General features: G+C 47.0%; 2 protein-coding genes across 5 annotated transcripts; one reads left to right on the forward strand and one right to left on the reverse strand.

The window, feature by feature from the left end:
- The first annotated feature begins 1,443 nt into the window (after positions 1 to 1,443).
- Positions 1,444 to 3,489, forward strand: LOC109737866 (noroxomaritidine synthase). Its single transcript, XM_020296998.4, has 2 exons — positions 1,444 to 2,669; positions 2,892 to 3,489. Exons 1-2 carry the CDS (start codon positions 1,537 to 1,539, stop codon positions 3,307 to 3,309), a joined length of 1,551 nt encoding a protein of 516 aa, XP_020152587.1. The 5' UTR covers positions 1,444 to 1,536; the 3' UTR covers positions 3,310 to 3,489.
- Positions 3,490 to 4,522: 1,033 nt separating this feature from the next.
- On the reverse strand, positions 4,523 to 11,765 carry LOC109737865 (phytyl ester synthase 2, chloroplastic). Of its 4 annotated transcripts, none has more exons than XM_020296997.4 (14): positions 11,384 to 11,765; positions 11,136 to 11,187; positions 10,956 to 11,011; positions 9,940 to 10,098; positions 9,750 to 9,854; positions 9,420 to 9,496; positions 9,128 to 9,249; positions 8,652 to 8,760; positions 6,429 to 6,559; positions 5,978 to 6,344; positions 5,681 to 5,794; positions 5,418 to 5,503; positions 5,205 to 5,314; positions 4,523 to 4,809 (listed from the first exon to the last, which is right to left on the reverse strand). In XM_020296997.4, the coding sequence occupies exons 1-14, from the start codon at positions 11,664 to 11,666 to the stop codon at positions 4,619 to 4,621; spliced, it is 1,962 nt and encodes a 653-aa protein (XP_020152586.1). In that variant the 5' UTR covers positions 11,667 to 11,765; the 3' UTR covers positions 4,523 to 4,618. The 4 variants fall into 4 exon arrangements, with proteins under 4 accessions (XP_020152586.1, XP_020152585.1, XP_040243637.1 ...); XM_020296996.4 differs by having other exon boundaries at positions 9,420 to 9,505; XM_040387703.3 differs by lacking the exon at positions 11,384 to 11,765 and having other exon boundaries at positions 9,420 to 9,505; positions 9,940 to 10,108.
- Positions 11,766 to 22,608: the final 10,843 nt, after the last annotated feature.

Here is a 22,608-nt window from a genome sequence, read left to right on the forward strand (position 1 = left end):
TGCTTGTATTCATGCATCGGGCTTACATATATACAGTTTATGAGAGAAAGCAGTGAGAACGTGGGAGAGTACAACGGCATTCTATCTACTGAGATAATTACACTTACGATCCTTATACTCTCTGGCGTGTACTACGACTGTCCTCTAACTCATGGAAATGTGGGACCCACATGTCAGTATGCTAGAGAGAAAGAATAGAAAAATAAAGTATGAGATGGAAATTCGTACTTGAGACCTCACATATCATAACCGTAAGCTCTACTTCCGCTTTGTTGACATTTGTGACAAGAAGCGTATATATAGCATTTACGTACCTCTCCAGGCAACTATCCTGAGGTTCGTTTCGTAGTGATTTTCTTTTTATCTTTTTTTCAGGTTTCATTTTTATTTTTATATTTCGCATTTGGAAAAAAAATAAGAGAAACAAAATTTCCCATGAAACGCAAATAAAGTGCTTGTGCATTTGGAAAAATGTTCAAAATGTTTTCGGAAAATGCTTCAATTATTTTATGATTGTTCATTTTAAACAAAATATAGTGAATATATACAATAATTTTGCATGCTTGTGCCCCTGAATGAAGATACATTATTTTAAAATCCACGTAACTTTTTTTAAGTTCATGTTTACCTCTTGAAGTTACTCAACAATGAACATACAACGAAGATTTTAAATACACAAGAATGGTGTATTAGTAGTTAGAGTAAATTTTTCTTACATTTATTTTTCAATGGGAAAAGCTAAAAATAAAAAATTAATATAAACTTGGAAAAAGGTAGTTGGGCATATAATTGGGCAATAACCATCTTCTATAACCAGACAGAACATTATTCAAAATACACGGCTCTAATTAATAAATTTATTTTAAAAATATAATGAGGAGGCATAATAGCTATGCGTGTGCTTGTTGCCGTGAATGAAGATGTATAAATTTTTCGTTACATTTCTTCTTTTTAAATCCACATAAATTTTAGAAAAACATTCTTGTTTACCTCGTCAAGGTACAAGATAATGAAAATACAATACATTTTTAAAATAGGCATTAATATTTTTGTTTATATGTAAAAATAATTTTTCATGAAAAAAAATATAAACACAAACTTTGTATCATAAAACAATATTAAAACCGGTAGATTATGCATCAGGAAAATCGCTTGAATGAAGATACAAAAGGAGGTACGCTGTGCTCCTAACCGGCCAATTACCAATTATGGTGCTGCTGAAGGCGAGTGATTTGAGAAATTATATAAACTCTTATCCGTGTTACACGAAGCACAGTCTGAGTGGGTGGCTTGCTCGTGGTGTCAGATGGAGCGTATTCGCATATTTGGGGACTGTAGTGAAGCATTCCGCGAGTCCGAGGACCATCCCGTTACACGCCCGAGAGTGCAAGGACCGTGGTGTAATCATCTCCTATCAATATTAATTAAAAAAGAGGACATGATAAGAGAGCGGAGTGAAAGCTTAATCGGTTGCTAGCTGCATCATCTCGTATCTCGTGTAGAGTAGCTATAGTTCATTCATTCGTGCAAGCAAGCATGGCCATGGAGTTGCTCGTGTCCTACCCTGAGGTCTTGCTAGCCATCGTCTCCTACCTGTGCCTATCCCTCTTGCGCCTCATCTTGCGCTGCCAAAAGAGCGGCATCCCAGTGAAGTGGCCTGTGGTTGGGATGCTCCCCTTCCTGGTGAGGAATAGGCACCACATCCATGACAAATTCGCACATGCCCTCCACGAGGCCGGGTGCAACTTGATGTTCACCGGCCCGTGGTTCCTCGACATGGATTTCTTCCTCAGCTGCGACCCAGCCACGGTCAACCACTGCTTGAGCGCCAAGTTCAACAACTACCCGAAAGGCGGTGAGTTCGCCGAGATGCTCGACTTCCTCGGCAATGGGATCATCGTGTCCGACTCCGAGTCATGGGAGTACCAGCGGCATATGGCGATGCACATCCTTGGCTCCCGTGCCTATAGGACCTTCTCCATGTCGACCATCACCACCAAGGCCGGCGCAACCTTGCTGCCCTACCTGGAGGGCATGGCTAGGCGCGGGTCGGAGGTCGAGCTGGAGGGCGTCTTCATGAGGTTCCTGCTTGACGTCACCTACACCAGCGCTTTCGCGACTGACCTTGACGGTTTGTCCATGTCCCTCCCCATCCCTGCGTTCGGCCAAGCCACCAAGACGGCGGAGGAGGCGGTGATGTTCAGGCACACGGTGCCACGGAGCTTGTGGAAGCTCCTGAGGGCGCTCAAAGTCGGGAGCGAGAAGAAGATGGCCGGTGCAAGGGCGGTGATTGACCGGCACATCTACGAGGAGATCGCCAAACGGAAGGCACATCTCCTGCAGGGGCAGGGAGAAGAGGGAGACGTGCTGTCCATGTGCATCAAGTGGCCCATGGATCCCAGCATGAGCGAGCAGCACAAGACCCAGTTCCTGCGTGACACGGTGCTGGGCTTCATCTTCGCCGCCAAGGACCTCACTGCTGTCACACTCACCTGGTTCTTCTACATGATGTGCAACCACCCGCATGTCGAGGCGAGGATCATCGAGGAGATCACGGCCCTGCTGCAGCTGCAGAGCACGACGATGCCCGCTGGAAGCCTGTCCGTCTTGGACGGTGACATGCTCCGGCAGGCTGTTTACCTCCAAGCTGCATTCCTTGAGACACTCAGGTGTTTTCCCCTCCTCTAGATTTTTCGATAAAAGGGTGGGTTTATTCACTCAAAATATAGCATCGAGGGATACAATTATAGTGAGCTACACCCGGCCTCTGCATAACTAAGATGCACACAGCCACAACACACACATAAAGTAGCACGCTAGCAAAAAGCTAAGTCATACAAGACGATGTATCCCATTCCCATCTTATTCAATTCTGACCGGCATGTGTTCAGGCTCTTCCCGGCGTCCCCATTCGAGGAGGTGGAGGCCGTCAACGACGACGTCCTTCCAAATGGTACCAGGTTAAGCAAGGGCACAAGGATCGTCTTCTCGCTCTATGCCATGGGGAGGCTTGAAGGGATATGGGGCAAGGACTGTGCGGAATTCAGGCCGGAGCGGTGGTTATCCAAGAGCAGCCGCCTCCGGCACCAGCCAGGATATAAGTTCCCGGCCTTCAACGCCGGGCCCAGAAGCTGCGTGGGGAAGGACCTTGCCCTAGGCAGCATGAAGATGATAGCTGCTTCTATCATATACAACTTCAAGGTCCAGCTGGTGGAAGGTCATGCTGTCATGCCTGGAAGCTCCATCGTTCTGCACACACGGAACGGGATCATGGTCAACCTCAAGAGAAGGGAGGCAGCAGCTGCTTGATTTATTTGTAATCTCTCTTCTTACTTGTATTACTTTGTTTGCCTACGTATGTGTTGGCTTCTTCATGCAGAATCCATGAGATGGAATAAATTAATTCAAGACCTTTTTAGTCTCTCGGATTCTCATGGAACAAAACATTATACTAGCTTGCAACAAGTGATGGTCTTTTAGTTTGTTTCATTCATTCATGTGAACCTTGGGAGCTCATGTTTCTTAGAGCATCTCCAACAGACGCGCGGTAGCGTGCGACGCTAAAAAAAATTTGCAGCGCGGAAATAGCGTTTTAGCGCGCGGGGAGGATGGTTGCTTTTCCAGGCACTGCAAAATTTAGCGCGCCGTTGTAGTGCTTCACCAGGCGAGGTAAAATCCAGCGCGCGCCCAGCCGGCGCTTGACAAATATAAAATAACACATACCAATTTGACAATATGAAACAAGATGATCTCAAACATAAAAAATATGCAAATCATGACTTGAGCAACATAGCATAGTTCAAATTCATGGCATAGTTCAAAATCACCTAACCACAAGCAAGTTAATGACAAATAAGTTCACACAAATGAATGAAATATCAACAATCATGCCCCATCTTCTTCCTCCTCTTCTTCATCTTCAAGCGCCCTATCGTCATTGAAAACTCGGACGGTGTTCGCACTATCTCCAACGGCATCATGCGAAGGCATGTGAGGCACACCGAAAGCCTATGCTTCTTTTGCTTGTTTACCTCTATTTGGTATTTTTGGCTTGCAGTAGGCAACCGAGTTCGGTGTAGGGCTCCTCTTGCCGCCACCACTTGATGCCTCATCATCATCATCTAAGACCACATCAATAGTTGTCTTGGTTTTCTTTGGCACCTCTAGGCCATCACGGTTCTCCCATTTCTCTTCGTCCTTGAACACATCGTAGCAATGGGGCAACACAAATGCTCTCCCTTTCTTAACCTTGCCTTTCTTGGTCGTTTTGTCTTCTCCTCGAAACAAGTTTTGTGCAATATTGAGCTACAAACAAAAGAACAAGTCACCACTTGAAACACAAAAGATGAAGCATTCCAGCGATGTTAGCCTGCTTTTTTGGTGGCGGCTGGGGCGCCTCCGGAGTCGCCCCACCAGCGAAATTATTGTTGTTACAAAGGAAATTTTTGTTTGCTGCCATTTCAATTCCTTTTCTAAAGATTTATTTCCATGTTACTGCTCAAATATCAATGAACAATTCTGGTAAGGCAAAACAGTTTTACAAATAGTAAAAATCAAGGGTACAAGAACAGATCCTATATAATTATAGTACATATTCTGGGAGTGAACAACACAGGGTTCACAATTCAAATGTGGGTATCTCTGCATTATGACCATGAACCGCCTGGTAGAGAAGCCTGGGTAGTATGCTCCTGTAGGGGTCCTCTTCTCGTTTCTCCTTCAGATACTTGATGCAGTTCTCCACTTCAGATTTGACATGCAAATACATGTGTTGGGCGTTCTCTTTTTCTGTTAGCTCCATCTCCCTCCCTATTGATGAAACGAGCAAAACACGATTGAAAACAAAATGCAAAATACAAACTTTTCTAACTTTGGCTATTATAACAAATAGAAATATTTTAAAATATAATTATTTTGTTTGTCGTATTTTTCTGTCATAGTTAATCCGTTCTAATATTATTTGAGCATATACATATGAACAGTATTTTACAAAAATACATCTGAACAATAATGGCTGCAAAAACCTAAAGATAATAAATATTATGCAGGAAATCTGTTTTCAAAAATATTGTGCAGAAAGTCTTGCCGCACAAATGCACTGACCACCCGATAGTTATTCAATAAGAATAGAGAGATGTAGCTTTTCATGTAGCGCTGTCAAACCAATATTCAGAGGTTATTAGTGAAGTTCTTTACATATGTACCTCTTGTTTCAATAGGCTTCCCAAAGATGAAATAAAACCTCCCTGGTACTTTTGGCAAAACCACCATCGGATGAATTGGCTGATTTTGTATCTCTCCAGTACAATCAGCCCTTTAAAATCACAAGGTAAATCAACAACTGTGAATTCTTTTGTGCAAAACATAGAATAGTACTCAGCTTCTGAACTAAAATTTCAAGCATATGAGCACCATACCTGAGCTTCACACTATCTTTATTTAGCTTCTTGTCCATGATGTCATAAAATGGAAGCTTCAGAAGATCATTGTAGTCTAACAGCACCTGAAATGGTAAGCTGATACTTCTTAACATAGACAGACTATACAACCTATGTTCCCTACCATCTTCTGTAAACTATATTGAGGAGAACATTTTTCTATTATATAGATGAATGAGAATGACAACAAAGAATGATCACATATTTTGTCAATGCAGATTGGCAGCTATGCTGACACTTACGTCACATATATCATCTTCTCCAACGACTCCAAATGGTATTATTTTTGCTCCGAACCTCGACGCCATCCTCACAAATTCAGGCTGCTCCGGCCAAAACAACTTGTATTCCTCTCCCTGGAAAGCACTTTACCTCAGACAAGTATACACACTTCGATTCATGCTCTCTTTTCCATGATAAGTAGTGTTTTTTTTTTCATTTTCACTACTGGTTGTTTCCACGACAACTAATTTGGATATGGAGTCCTATGGGAACCGATCCAATTGCCACATGGTTCTGCATATTTTAAATTCTTATACCTTCCTATGAAGAACTTCACGTGCACCTCCTGGGTATAGCAACACAAAGTGCTTCTCAGAAAGAAGCTTGTAAAAATTGAATGTTGTAACGGGCACAGCACCCAAGATCCGACAAACATCAAAGAGAGACGACTCTGGCAAGAGCTGCTCTGAATACTTGTTGAACAAGAAGGGGTGGCCTAAGCCTCGCAAGTTGATTCCAGTGCTACTGAGCACTCCTGCAACCAGAGGTACCAATTCAAGTGCCATGAGCATGTGGTATCCAACAAGCACAACAGGACCCTCCTCAGGTAGGCCTGCAAGTCCCCTCACTATCTTCCCATCAGGCAGTGTTGACAGCATCACCAAGTTGGCAAAATTTAAGATCCTAAAGTTCCAGAAATTAATTGTAACCAATAATAGTCTTAAAAAAACATAGGTAGCTAAAGAAGTCAGCGACGAGAAATGGTACCCGAAAGAATCAAGAATTTTTTTGAGCTCACTAGGAGTCGGCGGCAGATAATCCGCAATGAAGTCCGTCTGGCTAGAGCGGCGATAGTATTCGGCTCCTTTAATGGTGGTCACTATATCAAATCCCCCCTCCTGTCAAATGTTTTGGGCAGTTATCAGTTATGATTCAAAGATGCTCAAAACTATAATTAACAGTGGTCATAAGTTTCATCACACAGAAAAATATGAATTTATGCAAATAGTAGTAATTTTTTCATGCCGGGACATACTTATCAAACATCGTCCCCACAGTCAGAGCATCTCTAGCCAAACTCATAAAAGGGCTTAACTCCTCAAAAGATTCACTTCTAAGGAGTTGAGCCACACCTAGCCGAAATTTCATTTGGTTTAGCTGCTCAAAAGGAGCTTCGTTTCATCGGAATCAAAATACCCAGAGGAGCACGATGGCATGGACTGCCTGCTTGAGCTAAAGGGCACCGGAATCGCCACCACGCCGATGACCTTCCGAAAGACGAAGTTCAGCCATGGCCGGATTGCTTGGCAACGCATGAGCAAGGCTTCAAGGAGAATCAAGCTATCTAATGCTTGTAGACCGTCCCCTCAGCCCCGACATCCACCCGCATTAACCTCGACTTCGCCGCAATGTTCGTATGCAACAAGAGATCCCGCTTTGTAACACGTCAAGACTTGGAAAGAAAGGACATTGAGAGAGCTTTTGGAGTGCTTCAATAGCGCTTTGTGATTATCCGTGACCCTGTCAGCAATGGAAGCCACGGGTCCTCTAGAAAATCATGTCATGTTGCATCATCTTGCACAACATGATCATCAAGGATGAGAGAGGCATGCCAGATAACTTTTGGTGTATCTCCAATGGGGATCCTGTTGAATCGGAACACAATGCAAACAAGAAACAAATATTCTCGCAGCGCATCAAAATATCGAGAACCGACAAGTTCATACTCAGCTTCAGGATTATCTTGTTGAGCACTTGTGGGCACTTCATAGCACTTGATTGTTGTGCTTTCATTCAGACCCTTTCATATGCTGAAATTTGAATAACTAATTTTATAAACTTCAATTTATAATATTGATGAATTGCGTGAACCTAAATCAAGTTTGGACTTAATAAGTGTGCAAATATCTAATTGAAGTGAAGTATGTAAACCGGAATGTTGAAGAATTGGCAAAGAAAATATTTTAGGGAATTAAGCTTTAGGAGTTCAGTAGGGAACACTTTTTAGGAGGCATTTGAGGAGTTCGGTTAAAGATGCCCTCATGCTGCATTAGATCACCTTGCAACTGCGGGAGAAGCCGCAACTGGGGTACGTTGTTAACAAATTGATAAGGAACTCTAAAAGATTACCTTGTTAGTTTAGTTTCACGAGGCTTATCCTCTTAACCCTTTTTTATTTACCATTGTAGTTTTATCCCTCTGTAAGAATGTTATATAAGCTGAACGCCTCCATCCAGAGAATAAACAAGCAAGAATTATATATCCATCTCTCTCTCTCTCTCTCTCTCTCTCTCTCTCTCTCTCTCTCTCTCTCTCCTTACTATGGTGCTTTGGAGCCTACCCAGGCATGGGTCACCAAGGTTGCAAGCCTGTCACGCCATCAATTACCCCTACGAGGTCGGTTTGAAGGCAGGCCCGCTTGATTGAAGCGGAACAGATGGCGGTAATCAATTGGTTCACCAAGGAGGTAGAGACTTGGAAAGGTTGGGCCACCCTCAAGATAATAACCCTAATGTTGAATGATTGGTATCGATAATTTGATATCAGGAGATATTACAAGGCTCCAATGAACTCAAGGAGTGCAATGGATTACTAATCCTCACAAACTGTGGCTTCTGCGTCCTAAATTGGCTTGCTCTTTTGCAGGGAGCCTCCATCTAGTGGGATTCAAAGTGTCCTGTAGATAATTTCCCCTTTCCCTAGGTTTAGTGATGGAGCTAGCCCAAGATCCCACTAGGGTGGGAGGGGGGAGGGGGCTAGCTTCACCACTGCCTAGGGTATCATATAATCATGTATAGATACGTTTCTTTTCCTATAGTAGTTATACACTTCAAAAAACTAATACTCTCTCCGATCAATAATAAGTGTCGCAGCTTTGAACTAAGCTTAGTTCAAAACTACTCGGAAAAAAAAGCTTAGTTCAAAACTGCAACACTTATATTGGATGGGAGGGAGTATGATTTAGATGATAGACATATTTAGTTGTCTTACCAACAAAATTGTGTGGCCATTATCCCTGAAATGACGAACTCTACAGTTCTCAAGCATGCTTTGGAGCCTTTGAGCCTCTTCGCGGCTTGGCAGCAGTACATCGTACCCACTGAAAAATTGCGCCCACTTCAGATCCAGTCTAAATGAGCATAATATGTTTAAAATATAGAAGTGCTGAATGTGACATCCAGTCCACGTAAACCATTTGAAAACTCAACTATGTTCTTCTCAACGTTCTCTGAGTGAGGAACAGCTATGCTACTTTCAATCCCTCATTAATAGCACGGTATTATTATTATTTTGCGGGGAAATGACATGGTATTATGAGGTAAAGAAAATTCTAAGAATGTTGTTATTTATTTTAGAGTTCCTCAAGCATGCTCATTTTGTATGTTCAAAAAGGAAAATAATATTCAAGAGGACAATCTCTTCACAGATTATGGCTACGTTTCGTCAGTGACGATTGAAGCACATACCTAGCAAGCACCAAAGTTTGGGCTCTTACTGCATGTAAACGAGAATTGACAAATGATGACGCTATTCTCAACATTTGCAACTTCCAAACAATTGTTTCACGTGGCAGAACATCAACTAGAAACTGCAGAAAGAAGCACATAGAAGTGGCATCAAGACTGTGACATACAAAGACTTATCAAATAGAATGCTAAATCCAATCATAGATGAACTATGTCTAAAAAAATCATAGATGAAACAAAACACCTACTATGATGTAAGAAAATGATAAGAAAGCCTCAAAATAGTGCTTACCTCTGACAATGCTTGACCACCTTCTTCAAGATAGGTACCACGTCCAATAAAAGTTAACAGCATCTGCATGAAGTTCTCTAAAAGCACTAAAATCTGATCAGTGGATACACATCATGATCGCTGCTTTCTTTCATGATACAACTCAAGAATTCTAATATTATCTTATTCCAATTGGGAGGTTGTTGTAAATTTTGTAAAAGTACATCAAAATACTAAAAATGCACTTTTTTGTTTTTGTTTTACAATTACACATATTTCCCATTTTAACCAAGGAAGCTATCTATCCATGTAATATGTCATCGGTTTTTCCATGTAGAAGTAGAGCAAAACCTGTGAGGAAATTCAAGAACTCTGGGCTGTTCAAATGGAAAGGCTCAGGGATCAAATCTAAGAAGGCCGAGAGAGACTGTAATTTTGACTTATGGAAAGATGTCCCTGCAAGATGTGATACAAGTACAACAGAGGAGTTATCACTGAATGGAGAGATCTATATAAGAACCAGCGCTAAAGGTACCGATACCTGGGTTGACTAGGATCAGCACCAAGTCAGTGTCTCTGTTTCGTGCCGCCCCGGCGAGAGCAATGCATGCCCCAATAGATTCTCCAACAAGATAAACTGGTCTGTCTGGTGCCCTTGAGCTCTCTAATTTGACTGTCCTCTCAACATACTCAACTAGTCCTGTATTCATCTGTAAGTTTCAGAGCTTTCTATAATATCTTATATTTGCTCAAAATAGGAGTACCTCATTTATAAGAAAAAAAATATGTTGTTAAGAAAAAATATGTTGTTACAAAATATTAGTATAGATCAAGTCTAGAAGCACTAATATGAACTAATGGTGAAATTGTTCTCCTCTTCTTACAAACCGTACTATTCCTATCATTTCCCCGGTCTAGTTTGCTCAAATAACACCTAATTAGGGCCTGCTTCGAATCATGATTTCCCCATAACTCTACACCCGCCCTACCGTCGACAACTCGAGCACACACCCTGTATGGCTATTGATGTGGTCAATTTGTTATGTAGCCCTGTTCAAGAATTCACCCGATTAATCAGTTAACTTGCCAATTAATCCCTACTCGCAGGGTCACCGAGTAGCCGATAGATTGATAAGTCGGCCGATTAATTGAGCAGCTACCAGTTAACGATTTCCTCAACAATGCTATGTACTCCCTCCATCCCAAAATAAGTGACTCGACTTCCTACTAACTTTGTGCTGAAGTAGTACAAAGTTGGGTCATTTACTTTGGGACCGAGGGAGTATTATTTTCATGTTATGAATTTTTTACTTCTTTTGTATTTCCTAATTTGTTTGCAGTTACACGAAGTAATTCAGTTACCAATTCCAAAGATAAAGTTGCAAAAGGTCTACGCTTAGCTCGGTCCTATGTAGTTCATTCTAACTGGTAGTTGGCATGAATACTAAGCGAAATTTTTATACAGAGGCACATCAAATATTTTCTTAAATCTTAAAGAAAACGCACAATGTGCATGTGTTTATTAGATTCTGAAAAATCCACATGAAAAACACATACCTTCGAAGGATGTTCGGTCTTTGACGGGTATATGCAAGCACCATAGAACGAAGATCCTATACATATATAGCAGGATATATAATTAAATTTTTTTTGCGGGGGATATAATCAAGGCAATTGTTCTTCTAGTGAAAAGTAATGAACAAAAAGCTATTGTATATTTCGTCTCGTTACTCTTACTTTGCTAACGCCTCATGGTGCCGGATCAGACCTAAACCAACTCCATCAATTCCTGCAAGATTGGAAAGTAAAAAGAGTGACTTGTACTATTCTGTCTTTTTTTGAACAAACGGAGGCACAAGTTTCTTTTTCCTTCTGCGGGTTAGTTCAAGTGCAAGTTATTTGCCGCACCCTTAAACAGCCAAGCAGATGCCTAATTACATATCCATCTAATTTAGGCAACCAGAGATGAAATGGAATGCTCGTACCGGGCAGGTAAAGCAGCGTCGGAGCGCCGGAGATGCGCCCGCCGGCGCCTCCGCACTCGAGCGGCGAGAACCACCTGGGAGGCCCGCCGTCAGGCCACCGCGTCAGCTGTTGCGCCGCCTCCACGTACTCACTCACCCCTTTCCTTCCCGTCACCACCTGCGCGTCCGGCAACGACGCCGGCCTCGCCCTGCAGGTGGTCGCGCGCCACCGTGTTCGCGGGGCCTCTGGTGCCACACGGATTTGGAGTTGGAGGGGCGTCGGCGTTGCGATGGTGGCAGACATGAGGGAAGAGGTTGGTTGGCTAGCTTTCAGTTTGCGGCCAGGGAACACGTACGAAAGAGAAATACGCCCGGAGGTGGCGCTTTTTTCTTTCTTCAAATGTTAACCCTGATTGCTACTAGCATTACATTGACGTCCATATATATCATATTACTGCACCCGCTTGTAGTACCACTGTAACTAAATATAAAACATTTTTACAGTTGAACTACATGACAAATTTATGCGTTCAGAATTTTTGGAATGATGTTTGTCATGTAGTACTATATTATATTTCATTCAATGCTACATGTCAAACAGTTGAACTACAAGCGGGTGCTGATATTGGCATTTCTTTTAATATTTTAGAAATTTCCTGACAAACAAAAAAAAATTCTGAACACATTATAACAAGTGTTTTGTTAGCGGGACATTATGACAAGTGTTACTAGAAATCACCCTACTGGGAGAGTAGATGTTTGAAGCTATCCTGCACATTGTTTGAAACTATTTCTAAGTCGTCCAACAAATAATTTAAGTTAACAATGCCTAGACCAAGTTGCACTGTGCTCGATTTTTGCTTGATTAGGTGGCAACGGCGAGGATAGTACCCTCTCTGTTTCATAATGTAGTGCATATAATTTTTTCAAAAAGTTAAAACTTATCAACTTTGACCAAGTTTGCGAATAAAAACATTTACATCTAAAATGCCAAACATATATCATTAGATTTACTATAAGACATAGTTTCATATTTTAGATATTTAGTATTATAGATATAAATAGTTTTTTTATAAACTTCTTCCAAATTTATACAGATTGACTTTTTAAAATATCTATACGCACGGAACAGATGGAGTATATAACTGGAATGGGGTCGACAGCGCTACACCATCAGCGAGACCAAGCTCCTCCACACAATCAAAGGCTTATGCCCTTGCATGTCAGAAGCGAGGATTCAGACTCACATGTGGTACAGTTCACAAAAGGTTGAACATGCATGATGTTGACTACTCAGGGCAGGGTAGTGCAGTAGCCGGCAGCTTTGCAGGGATCACTGCGCGCTCCTAATCCATTACTCGTCTTGAAGTCACTCTCCTCTATATGTATACTATAATAAACTGAAAATTTACATCAACATTATACGAGCTGAACACCTTGAAAGATGGCAATTTTAGCCAAAGTAGTGTTCAGTTTTCGATTGCCAATGAATAGCCAAAATGTTTGTACATAAATTTGGGATTGTTCCAGTAGCCAGTGTGTAATATTCACGCGCGCGCACACAGTAAACGAACTAATGAAAAATGTGATACTACTCCCTCCATTCCAAAATATAGTGCGCCCGCGCTTTTCGGACTTTGACCATTAGTTTAACCAACGAGACCGACTGTGACGGAAGAAAAAATTATATAATTGAAAACTTCTTTTGAATACAAATTCACTGATATAACTTTTGTCCCGCCATAGTCGGTCTCGTTGGTTAAATTTATGATCAAAGTTGAAGCAGGAATAGAGGAAACACTGTATTTTAGAATGGAGTGAGTACTATAAACGATGTTGCATTGTCCCCGGCCTTTGTCTCCAGCAGAGATGGAGTTAGTCAGTTAGATATGTTCAGTTCAAAATTCGAATGGTGCGAAATTAGCCAGCCGAAGGTGCCGATTGATCTTTTTGTTCCTCACAATCTGTGTTCAACATTTACTTTTCGTTCTGATGTCCAAATCAGATCACCATCCAACCATGCGTGCAGTAAAACTACACCCATTCATTTATTGTGCAGTATAGCTGGCCAAATGGGCCGGGCTAACCAGGCCGGGCCGTGAGCATGCCGGCACGGCCCGCTATGGGCCAGGCACGGCATGCGGCATGCCCTAGGCCGTGCTTGGGCTAGCACACGGGCCGGCACGGCACGGCCCGATTACCTTTTTTTTTTTCTATACATCTCTATATGGCCTAACGGATAAAAATAGGCTAAAAAGACGCCCAGTACGTCAAATAGCAGACGAACTAGCGGGCCTGGCGTGCCAGTGGACCGGCCCAATTAGTAGCTGGGCCGTGCCTGGGCTGCGACCTCCCGTCCGTGGGCCCGCATGGCACGGCCCGGCTATTAGTAGTGCCGTCGCGGGGCGTGCCGTGCTAGGCACGTTTACCGCAGGCCAGGCCGTGCTGGCCGGTTTGGCCAGGTATGTTGTGCAGTGTTCACTGTCTGTGTCGAAGATACCGTACGGACCTCGTGGCATGCGCAAACTTTTGCAGCATATTGGTGTCTTTGGGATTGAATAATAATCACCGGGAATCTCACTTATTTCCCAGCTAAGCCAACTCAAAGAAAATTACCAAGCCAACACCGAGTCAACATAAATCAAAACTTTATCATACACGTGGGGCGTGTTTGGTTGCCGTAGAAAATTTCGCGTGCATTGCATGCTTGACTCAGTTGAGTCTGGCTGAGAGAAAACAGGCAAAAAACCAACGTATGCATATAGTTTGGTCGTCTGCATACCCTCTAGCCTGCCTGGCGCAAAACGGAAGGTACATTGTTTGGTTGCCCGCTTGTTTAGGCGGAAGCACAAGCCATGGTGTTTGGTTACATGCAACGCTTGTTGTCTAGTAAATTTCTCGTCGAGATGATGAGATTATCAGACACTAAACAGGAAGGTAAAAAAACCGAAGAGACACAAATAGATAGCAGTTTTGACTATAGTTTTAAACCAAAGCTAGTGGTTTTGACAATTACGACACTTAAACGAAGCAGTTCTGAACCAAACCAGTATGACACTAAACTAATAGCCAAACCAAAGCTCTCCTAAACGTTCACGACGAAGGCATTGTCGTGCCTCCCACACTTGGTCGCCACTTCAGTGTCGTCGTCGTTGAAGACGATGACCTTAAGCGTGTCGGGAGTCAGCAACTTGAAGATCGCCATGTACCCAATCTTGATCTAATGGACGGCGACAAAGGTGGCCCAACCCTGATTGAGGGTGACCCTGCCATTCATCAGCTTCACGGTGACCCTCCATGAGCAGCTGGTGTTCATCTTCAGCTTGAACTCCGTCGACACAACCGGGAAATGCTTTGTGAAGTCCAGGAGCATTGGTATGCACTCGAGCTTCGGGGCAAGGATGACCTTGCAGAAGTGAGTTGGCCCACCCTCCTTATGGTAGTGCCCGTAGTTCCAGTGCTTGCCGCTGGGGGGCTCCTCCAGCACTACGTCCTCGTTCGTGGGCGACACCTCCTCGGTCGTGTGTGGCACCAACTTCTTGCCCTTGTCCATGGGCTGCACCACCTCCTTGCCCTTGTTCTCTGCGTTGATCTGCATGATGAACAACACAAAGTTCTGCGTTATGAAAAGCACAAAGTTCAATGGTTGATGGGCATTAAAATCTGATTTGGCTTGGCTGTTTCAGGCGTCAACCACACAGCCCCACCTCTCCCACGGCCTACAATGTTTCAACATGCGTTCGTGTGTATCTCACTTTCTTAACCTCCAAATATAACACATTGCCAGTAGAGCACCCTCCCAACCTCGCATTGTTTTGTTTATTACCTGTGTAGCTTGTTTATTGGCATCCAAAATTATTATGTTCATTTGATTTGTTTAGTCCGGTGCGAAAAGCAAATCTCATAAAGAATTTAACATTTTACTTCAAGAAATCTAAGGCCATTTAATAAGTTAAATTTTTGGATATGCTATGGTTCCATTTGGATGGTGGAAACTCTTTTAAATAAATCGTATTGTGGAATTATAATTAATTGTTTTCTCGCTCTTTGGACATGCTTCAGGGCTGCACACCAACTTTGTGAAATGCTCGATGTCCCCTATTGGTTGTTCTGAGGTAAAGGCCGTGGAGGCAACGTCAGTTATGGGGTGTCGACCTGGGGATCCCTCTCTTGCTTAGCATGTTGTCAAGCAAGGCGCTTCAGCCTTTGGTTGATAGGATCGCGGACAGCCTACCCACTTGGAGGGTGTCTATGATGCAAAGGTGGCTCGCCTTACTTTGGTCAAGTCGGTCCTCGCCACCATGCCTCCCCATCACTCGGTGGTTCTACAGCTCAATAAGGAAGATCATAAGAATATCAACAAGATCCTTTGGGGCTTTCTTTGGGCGGGCAGGAGGACCATAGAGGACGGTCACTACCATGTTAATTAACTGGTTCAAGGTGTGCCGACCCTTCATCTTTTGGGGGGGGGGGGGGGGGGGGGGGGGGGGTGCATTGGTTGGTTGTGGAGGATGCACGTTGACCCCCTCCGCCCTTAGAACCTCGGCCTACAATTCTCTCGGGGCGAGCATGCGGTGTGCGTTGAATCCACCAGGATGGTGGTTAGAGACAGATCCTTTGCCTTTTGGAAGAATCGTTGGCTCAATGGGTGCACTATTTCGGAGATTGCCAACTAGTTACCGCTTCTAGTCTCTGGGCGCACCAGGAAGTGGTGGCCCGTCCATGACGCCTTGGTCAATCAACGATGAATCTCAGACATCATAAGTACCTATGGCCCTCTGGCCTTATGGCCATACATAAAGGTCTAGCGGCTAATGCGCACGCTGCATCTTGCCACCTCTGAAATGTACTCCAATGGCATTGGACACACGACTACGAGTGTGAGTATACGTCCATGAGTTTCTTTAGACAATCTCGCGAAGCTTTATTCGGCACAACGTTTACAAGGACGAAAGGAAGTTCATCGGGCTGGCCTAACCAAACATGGCGGCCAGCACCTAAAGTTAACGCATATTTCGCTAGACTATGGGCCTCATAATTTGAGCTCCTAAATTCGTGGACTATATTACAATGAAATAAAGACACTAGAACTTTCTCTAATTTCCTGAATGATTGCACCATACCATGCACAGCTTTCACTCTTGACTTCGTCCGCCATGATCTTACAGTCGGATGCCACATGTATATTTTGATTATATAGATCCTCTGGCAGAGCCAATGCCTCTCTCACTGCCATAGCCTCAAGTGTAGTCGGACATGATATAGTAGGGAAGACAACTATGGATGCTCCCTGGAACACTCCGTCTTGGTTTCTGCTAATTGCTTCCACTACCCCATGAGATCCGTTCCTCCCCACTGCAGCATCAACGTTTACTTTTGAAAAGTTCACTAGAGGAGATATTCTGTTGGGACAAACTCGGAACTACCTCTCTCTCACACTCGCTCGGACGTAGGTGGAAGGAGAGGGACATAGATATTTCCGGCGCACATACGCCCCGCCGCACGAACGGCGCCTCGGCCGCACGAACAGCCTATATTTTCATTGAACACGAACTCTGACTCGGCACATACCGCAGCACTTCGATCAGTACATGAGGAGGGATATTTATACCCAGGCTAGCACACAGGCGCACGCACACCTGCCACTCTTGACCACGCACGCACACGTTCAACACTACCTGGCCTAACCTCACGCGACGGCCACACACAAGCTAACCAGCTAACAACCATGCATGCACACGATCACATCTAGTCCTATGCATGTGCTAACTGACTAACTACACGCACCACGTCCGCGGGTCGTGCTGGTTCTCCACAACGGCACAACCACGTCCGCCAACGCACGCGCTAAGTCAAGATTAATGCGATCATATTCATCTACTATTCGCTGGTGCAACCGAACTGCCAGTTTGGGAAGGTCTCGCCAACGATTGAATTTCTTCCAAGTAAGAAGTAATGAAGCCGTTGACTGTATGAGGACTTTGGAAAATACCTTGGTGTAATGCCTTTCTTCTAGCCCCCAGATTGCCCAACGTGTGGCCACTAGATGCACAAAGTCATCAGATTGAAGATTGTGGTGCATGCTAAAAATCCAGTTCCTAGCATCATCGTCCTGGTTCATACCCATCTGCTCCACCATTGACTGTGAAGATAGAGCCCACGTACAGCGGGACATAGGACAGCTCAGGAGTGCGTGCCGCCAAGTGTTGTGAGCACCACACAAACGCACATGCAGCCGTGGTCGCCATGTTTCTGTGATGAAGTACCTCGCCAGATAGAACAGAGCGTTGCGCAAGTCGCCGGATGAATACCCGAAGCTTGGATGGAACCTGGATTTTCCAAATCGCAATCCACTCATTGGTCTCTGATGTGGCGTGTGAAGATCCAGCCCTCTCTTCTATCCATCCTTCTCTATTAAGCTTTGTTCGCACTATCATCGATAGGCCGAGCGGGCCGTAAAAAAACCTCGAGGTTCTTCATGCCATGCCCAGAAGTCTAAAATTTTCCTTGTGCACAAAGGAATGATGGGTCGTTTCTGCATCAAAGGGTGTGAATACCGAACGAACAATATCCTCCCTCCATGACGTCGTGGCATCCTCAGTGAGCTCCGCAACCATTGTTGGCGGGTTTTGTACAACTGAAGCAATTGGTCGTTTGTAGCTGTCCCTCGGTATCCAATTCTGGCACCATATATGGGTGGACTCGCCGTCCCCAACTCTTATACCCAAAAAGGCTTTCGCCCCGCTTTATAAATAAAGCAAACCGCCAAGAGCACATACAAGGACTAGTTCAGAACACACACACCCAAGTCGCACAACAATAAATCCAGAGGTACTGCTGAGGGCACAGCTCAACAAGCCCAAATCACACACGAAATAAGAGACAGGCTCAGCCGGGGCCAAGGCCGGAGAGCAAACAGACGACTAATCAGGCTCAGGAGGAGGCGGCGGTGGTGGCGGCGACAGGCGGGCGGCCATCGAGCGGAGGTCGGCGATGAAGGCGGAGATGGCGTCCCGGTCCCGAGGGTGGCTAAGCGGCCGCCAGAGCTGCAAGTAACCAGACAGTTTGAAGAGAGCGTCAATAGATCGTCGAAGAGGGGAGCGCTGAATCACAAGCTTATTGCGAATAGTCCAGAGCGTCCACGCGAGGGCCCCAATCTCAAGCCACCTAATGTGGCGAGAGGACAGCGGGGAGGCCTGTAGCTCGGTGAAGAGGTCAGGAAAGTTGGAGTGGCACCAATCCCCACCAACCGCCTCTCTAAAGCAGCTCCACACGAACTGAGCTGACACGCAGGAGAAGAATATGTGGTTCGAGTCTTCGGGGGTATCACATAGAGGGCAGAGGCCAGAGCCCGGGCCATTGCGCTTGCGGACCTCAGCTCCAGACGGCAGCCGGCCGCGGATCCATTGCCACATGAAGATCCGGATTTTAAGGGGCAGGCGAATGGACCATACCGCCTGGAGGGGCGGCAGGGCGGAGGATGGGGCGATAGACGCATAAAGGGACTTGGTGGAGAATTGACCTGAAGGCTCAAGGCGTCACCGAACCTCATCCGGGCCAGCATCGACAGCCGGCTCATGGAGAGCAATACAATCAAGAAGCTCATGCCAGGCGGCCACTTCCGGGGGCCCAAATGGCCTCCGGAACGCGAGGCACCCTAAGTCAATAAGGGCCTGTTGAACTGAGATTGTAGGGACTACAGCGATGGAGAAGAGGTCGGGGAAGCGGGCCGCGAATGGAGCGTCACCCGCCCATCGGTCAAACCAGAACAAGGTCGCTGCTCCCAATCCGACCGAGATGGAAGTCCCAATGCGGAGGACGGGGAGCAGTTGGATGACCGACTGCCAGAACTGGGATCCACCCAAACGTTGGCAGAAGGCCAGAGGTTGGCCACGCAAGTATTTATTCCGGATGATGTCTAACCACAGACCGCCATGCCCTTGTGAGATGCGCCAGAGCCAGCGGGAGAGGAGGGCAATGTTCATGCGCTTCGAGCACATGATGCTCCCTACTCCCGGGGCTTGCAGATGTCGGGCCAACTAACCATATGATACTTCTGCTTGTTATTGTCCCCAGCCCAATAGAAGCGCGATTGGATTTTAGCGATCTCATGATGGAGGGTCTCGTGGAGGCTGTAGAAGCTCATAAGGAATAAGAGGAGACTAGAGAGCGAGGAGTTGATGAGAATCGTCCGGGCCGCCTTCGAGAGCCACCGACCCTGCCAAGGCTCAATGCGCGTTTGCAACTTGGTCACCGCAGGACGAAGGTCCGCCACAGTGAGCCGAGAGTCACTAATGGGCGTTCCCAGGTAGGTCGTTGGGAAGGAACCCAGGCGGCAATTGAGGCGGTTGGTAATGTCAAGGGCCTCAGCCGGGGAATAGCCCATCACCATCACATCGCTCTTGTCGAAGTTGATCTTAAGACCAGACATTTGTTGGAAGCAGAGGAGGAGGAATTTAAGGCTAGCGATGTCCGTATCTGAGCCTTCGACCATGATGATGGTGTCGTCAGCGTACTGGAGCAGGGAGATGCCAACGCCCCCAGTCAAGTGGGGGGTGATCCCACTAATATGTCCCGCGGCCTTAGCCTTGTCCAGAATGGCCGCAAGAGCATCGACCACCATATTAAACAGGAACGGGGAGAATGGATCACCCTGCCTCACCCCGCAGAAAGTGGGGAAGTAGGGGCCGATCTCCCCATTGATGTTGACGGCAGTGCGACCACATGAGACCATCTGCATAACCCGCGTCACCCAACGGTCATCGAAGCCTTTCCGCAGGAGAACTTCCCGAAGGAAGGGCCAGCTAACAGTGTCATAGGCCTTATGGAAATCGATCTTCAGGAAGACCGCCTTGAGGTGTTTGGAGCGGACCCCATGGAGGACTTCGTGAAGGACCAGCACCCCATCCAGAATATAACGGCCTTGGATGAAAGTCGATTGGTTGGGGTGAGTAATCTGGTCCGCAAGCAGGGTCACCCTATTGGCGTACCCTTTCGCCAGAATCCGGAAGATCACGTTAATCACCATGATTGGGCGGAACTTACGGATGTCAGAAGCACCAGGAACCTTGGGGATGAGCGAGATCGTCCCGTAGTTAAGGCGCCCAAGATCGATGGACCCAACGTAGAACTCATCGAAGATGGCCCTGACCTCTGGCTTGATCACATTCCAGAAGCTTTGGAAGAACTTGACTGGAAGGCCATCCGAGCCAGGGGCCGAGGCAGGGTTCATGCCCTTGATGGCGGCCCAGACCTCGCCCTCTGAGAAAGGGGCCATAAGAGTCGCGTTCTTAGGCTCGGAAACAAGCTGGCGACCGGACCAGCAGTCAGGGGCCAAAGGTAAGCCGCTCCGAGGAGCGGCTGTGAACAGGGCCCTATAGAAGCCGTCGACGTGGGACCTAATGTCCCGCAGGGACTGCAGGAGGGTCGAGCCATCCCAAAGGAGAGGAATGGTGTTGCGCCTACGTCGGCCATTAGCAATGGCTTGGAAATATGTCGTATTCGCGTCGCCCTTCAAGACCCATTTCTAAGCACCACGCAAACGCCAGTAGGCCTCTTCATCAGTGTGGATGATAGAGAGCTGATCTTCCAAATCGTAGCAGGAGAGCCACTCCTCGGGAGAGAGGCCGGTAGCATCAGCGCACAGATCCAGGGCTTGGATCGCAGACAGCAGAGCCTTCTTACGCTCGCGGAGGTCACGCCCCAGGTTGGCGCCCCATCCCTTCATGAACTGTCGGCCTCGCTTGGCGCAGACGTGCCAAGAGTCGACAGCGGAGGAAGGGCGAGAAAGAGACTGCGATAGGGCGCGAGTCTCCAACCAACGGGCACCGACCGCGTCGGCGAAGCCAGCTTGGGACAGCCAAAATGTCTCAAACCGGAATCGGGGGGGAAGCGGGGGGCGTTCATCAGCGGAAGACAGAAGGAGAGGGACGTGGTCGGAGCCAATCCGAATGATAGCCCGAAGGGAGGCAAGGGAGCAACGGAGGTCCCATTCCGGAGAAACTAGGACCCGGTCCAGGACGGACTGGGTCGGGGCAGCCTGACGGTTGGTCCAGGTGAACCTGGCACCAACCCGGTCAATCTCACGGAGGCCAAGATCAGCAATGCAATCGTTGAACCTTTGCATAAGAGCAAAGTTGACGTTGGCATTGCTCTTGTCCTCCGCGAACCTAAGGAGATTAAAGTCACCCCCCACAACAACCGGCAGTGACGCAGCCGACACCTTCCGGTGGAGCTCCTCGAGGATGGAGGCGGATCGGCTGTGGTCAGCGGGGCCGTAGACAATAATGACCTCCCACTTGAAGTTAAGGGAGCGTTCAAAAATCTCCATGCTGACAAAGAACTGACCCCGGTCCATACTGCCCACCTCGAAGGTGGCATCCTTCACACCTAACAGGATGCCACCGGAATGGCCCGCGGTCCCACTAGAAGGGAGCCAATGCCAGGCGAAAAGGTGGGAGCTCAGGCAGTCAAGCTCCAGGAGGGAGAAATCCGTATGCATGGTCTCCTGGATGGCCACAATATCAATGTGTTCGCCACGCATGTACTCGATGAGTTGGCGGCGGCGGCCATCATGGCCGAAACCGCGGATGTTCCAGAATAGGGCACGCATCACACAACCATTGAGGGGCTGCTTGACCCCAGGACACGAGATGCACTTTGGGCGCGGAGGGCGGCAGTCCAAGAACGGGTACGACCCTAAAGCTCGGTGGCGGACAGAGGGGGAATTCCACCTCCCCTGAGCCAATATGTCACAACCGTCCAACACTCCCCTCCTCGCTCTCGCGACCGCGTCGCCCCCCCGCGGGCGGCCGGCCAGGCACCTCTCTCTCCCGCCTCCAGCACCCCTCTCCCCTTCCTCCCCGCCGCCGTCGCTGGCGCCCGCGGCCGGCCTGGCCCCGGGGTCGCTGGTGGCGGCGGCCTTCCTGCCCTTCCCCTCCCGGTGGCTCCGGCGCGGGGCGGCGTTGCACCGGGGGTGCTCCTAGGCGGCGGCGGTCCAGCTAGCGGCGGGGTTCCCTGTCGCAGAGCAGGCAGGCGGCTGGGCGGCGGCGCCGTCGTTGGTGGCGGGGGTGGCGCTGTGGCTCGTCCTGGCTGCGGCGCTCGGCCCAGATCTAGGCCCTACGGGGCCCATCTGGGCCTGGGCGGGCCAGCGGCGGGGCTGGTTGGCGGCGTGATTCCCGGGATGCAGGGGAGCGGTGTTGCGCGACGGGGGCTGGCGGCACCGATGCCAGCTTGCTGCAGCACGG

The sequence above is a fragment of the Aegilops tauschii genome, chromosome 4 (genome assembly GCF_002575655.3).
Source record: "Aegilops tauschii subsp. strangulata cultivar AL8/78 chromosome 4, Aet v6.0, whole genome shotgun sequence".
Lineage (NCBI taxonomy): Eukaryota > Viridiplantae > Streptophyta > Magnoliopsida > Poales > Poaceae > Aegilops > Aegilops tauschii.

Bases quoted from the DNA above. Each gene is read 5' to 3' on its own strand.
- LOC109737866 (XM_020296998.4), top strand. From the start codon at position 1,537: ATGGCCATGGAGTTGCTCGTGTCCTACCCTGAGGTCTTGCTAGCCATC. The intron at 2,670-2,891 runs GTGTTTTCCCCT...GCATGTGTTCAG, and splicing joins GCATTCCTTGAGACACTCAG to GCTCTTCCCGGCGTCCCCAT.
- LOC109737865 (XM_020296996.4), bottom strand. From the start codon at position 11,666: ATGTCTGCCACCATCGCAACGCCGACGCCCCTCCAACTCCAAATCCGT. The intron at 9,855-9,939 runs GTATCGGTACCT...CACATCTTGCAG, and splicing joins GCTGATCCTAGTCAACCCAG to GGACATCTTTCCATAAGTCA. The intron at 8,761-9,127 runs GTATGTGCTTCA...GCAATTTTTCAG, and splicing joins CAAACTTTGGTGCTTGCTAG to TGGGTACGATGTACTGCTGC.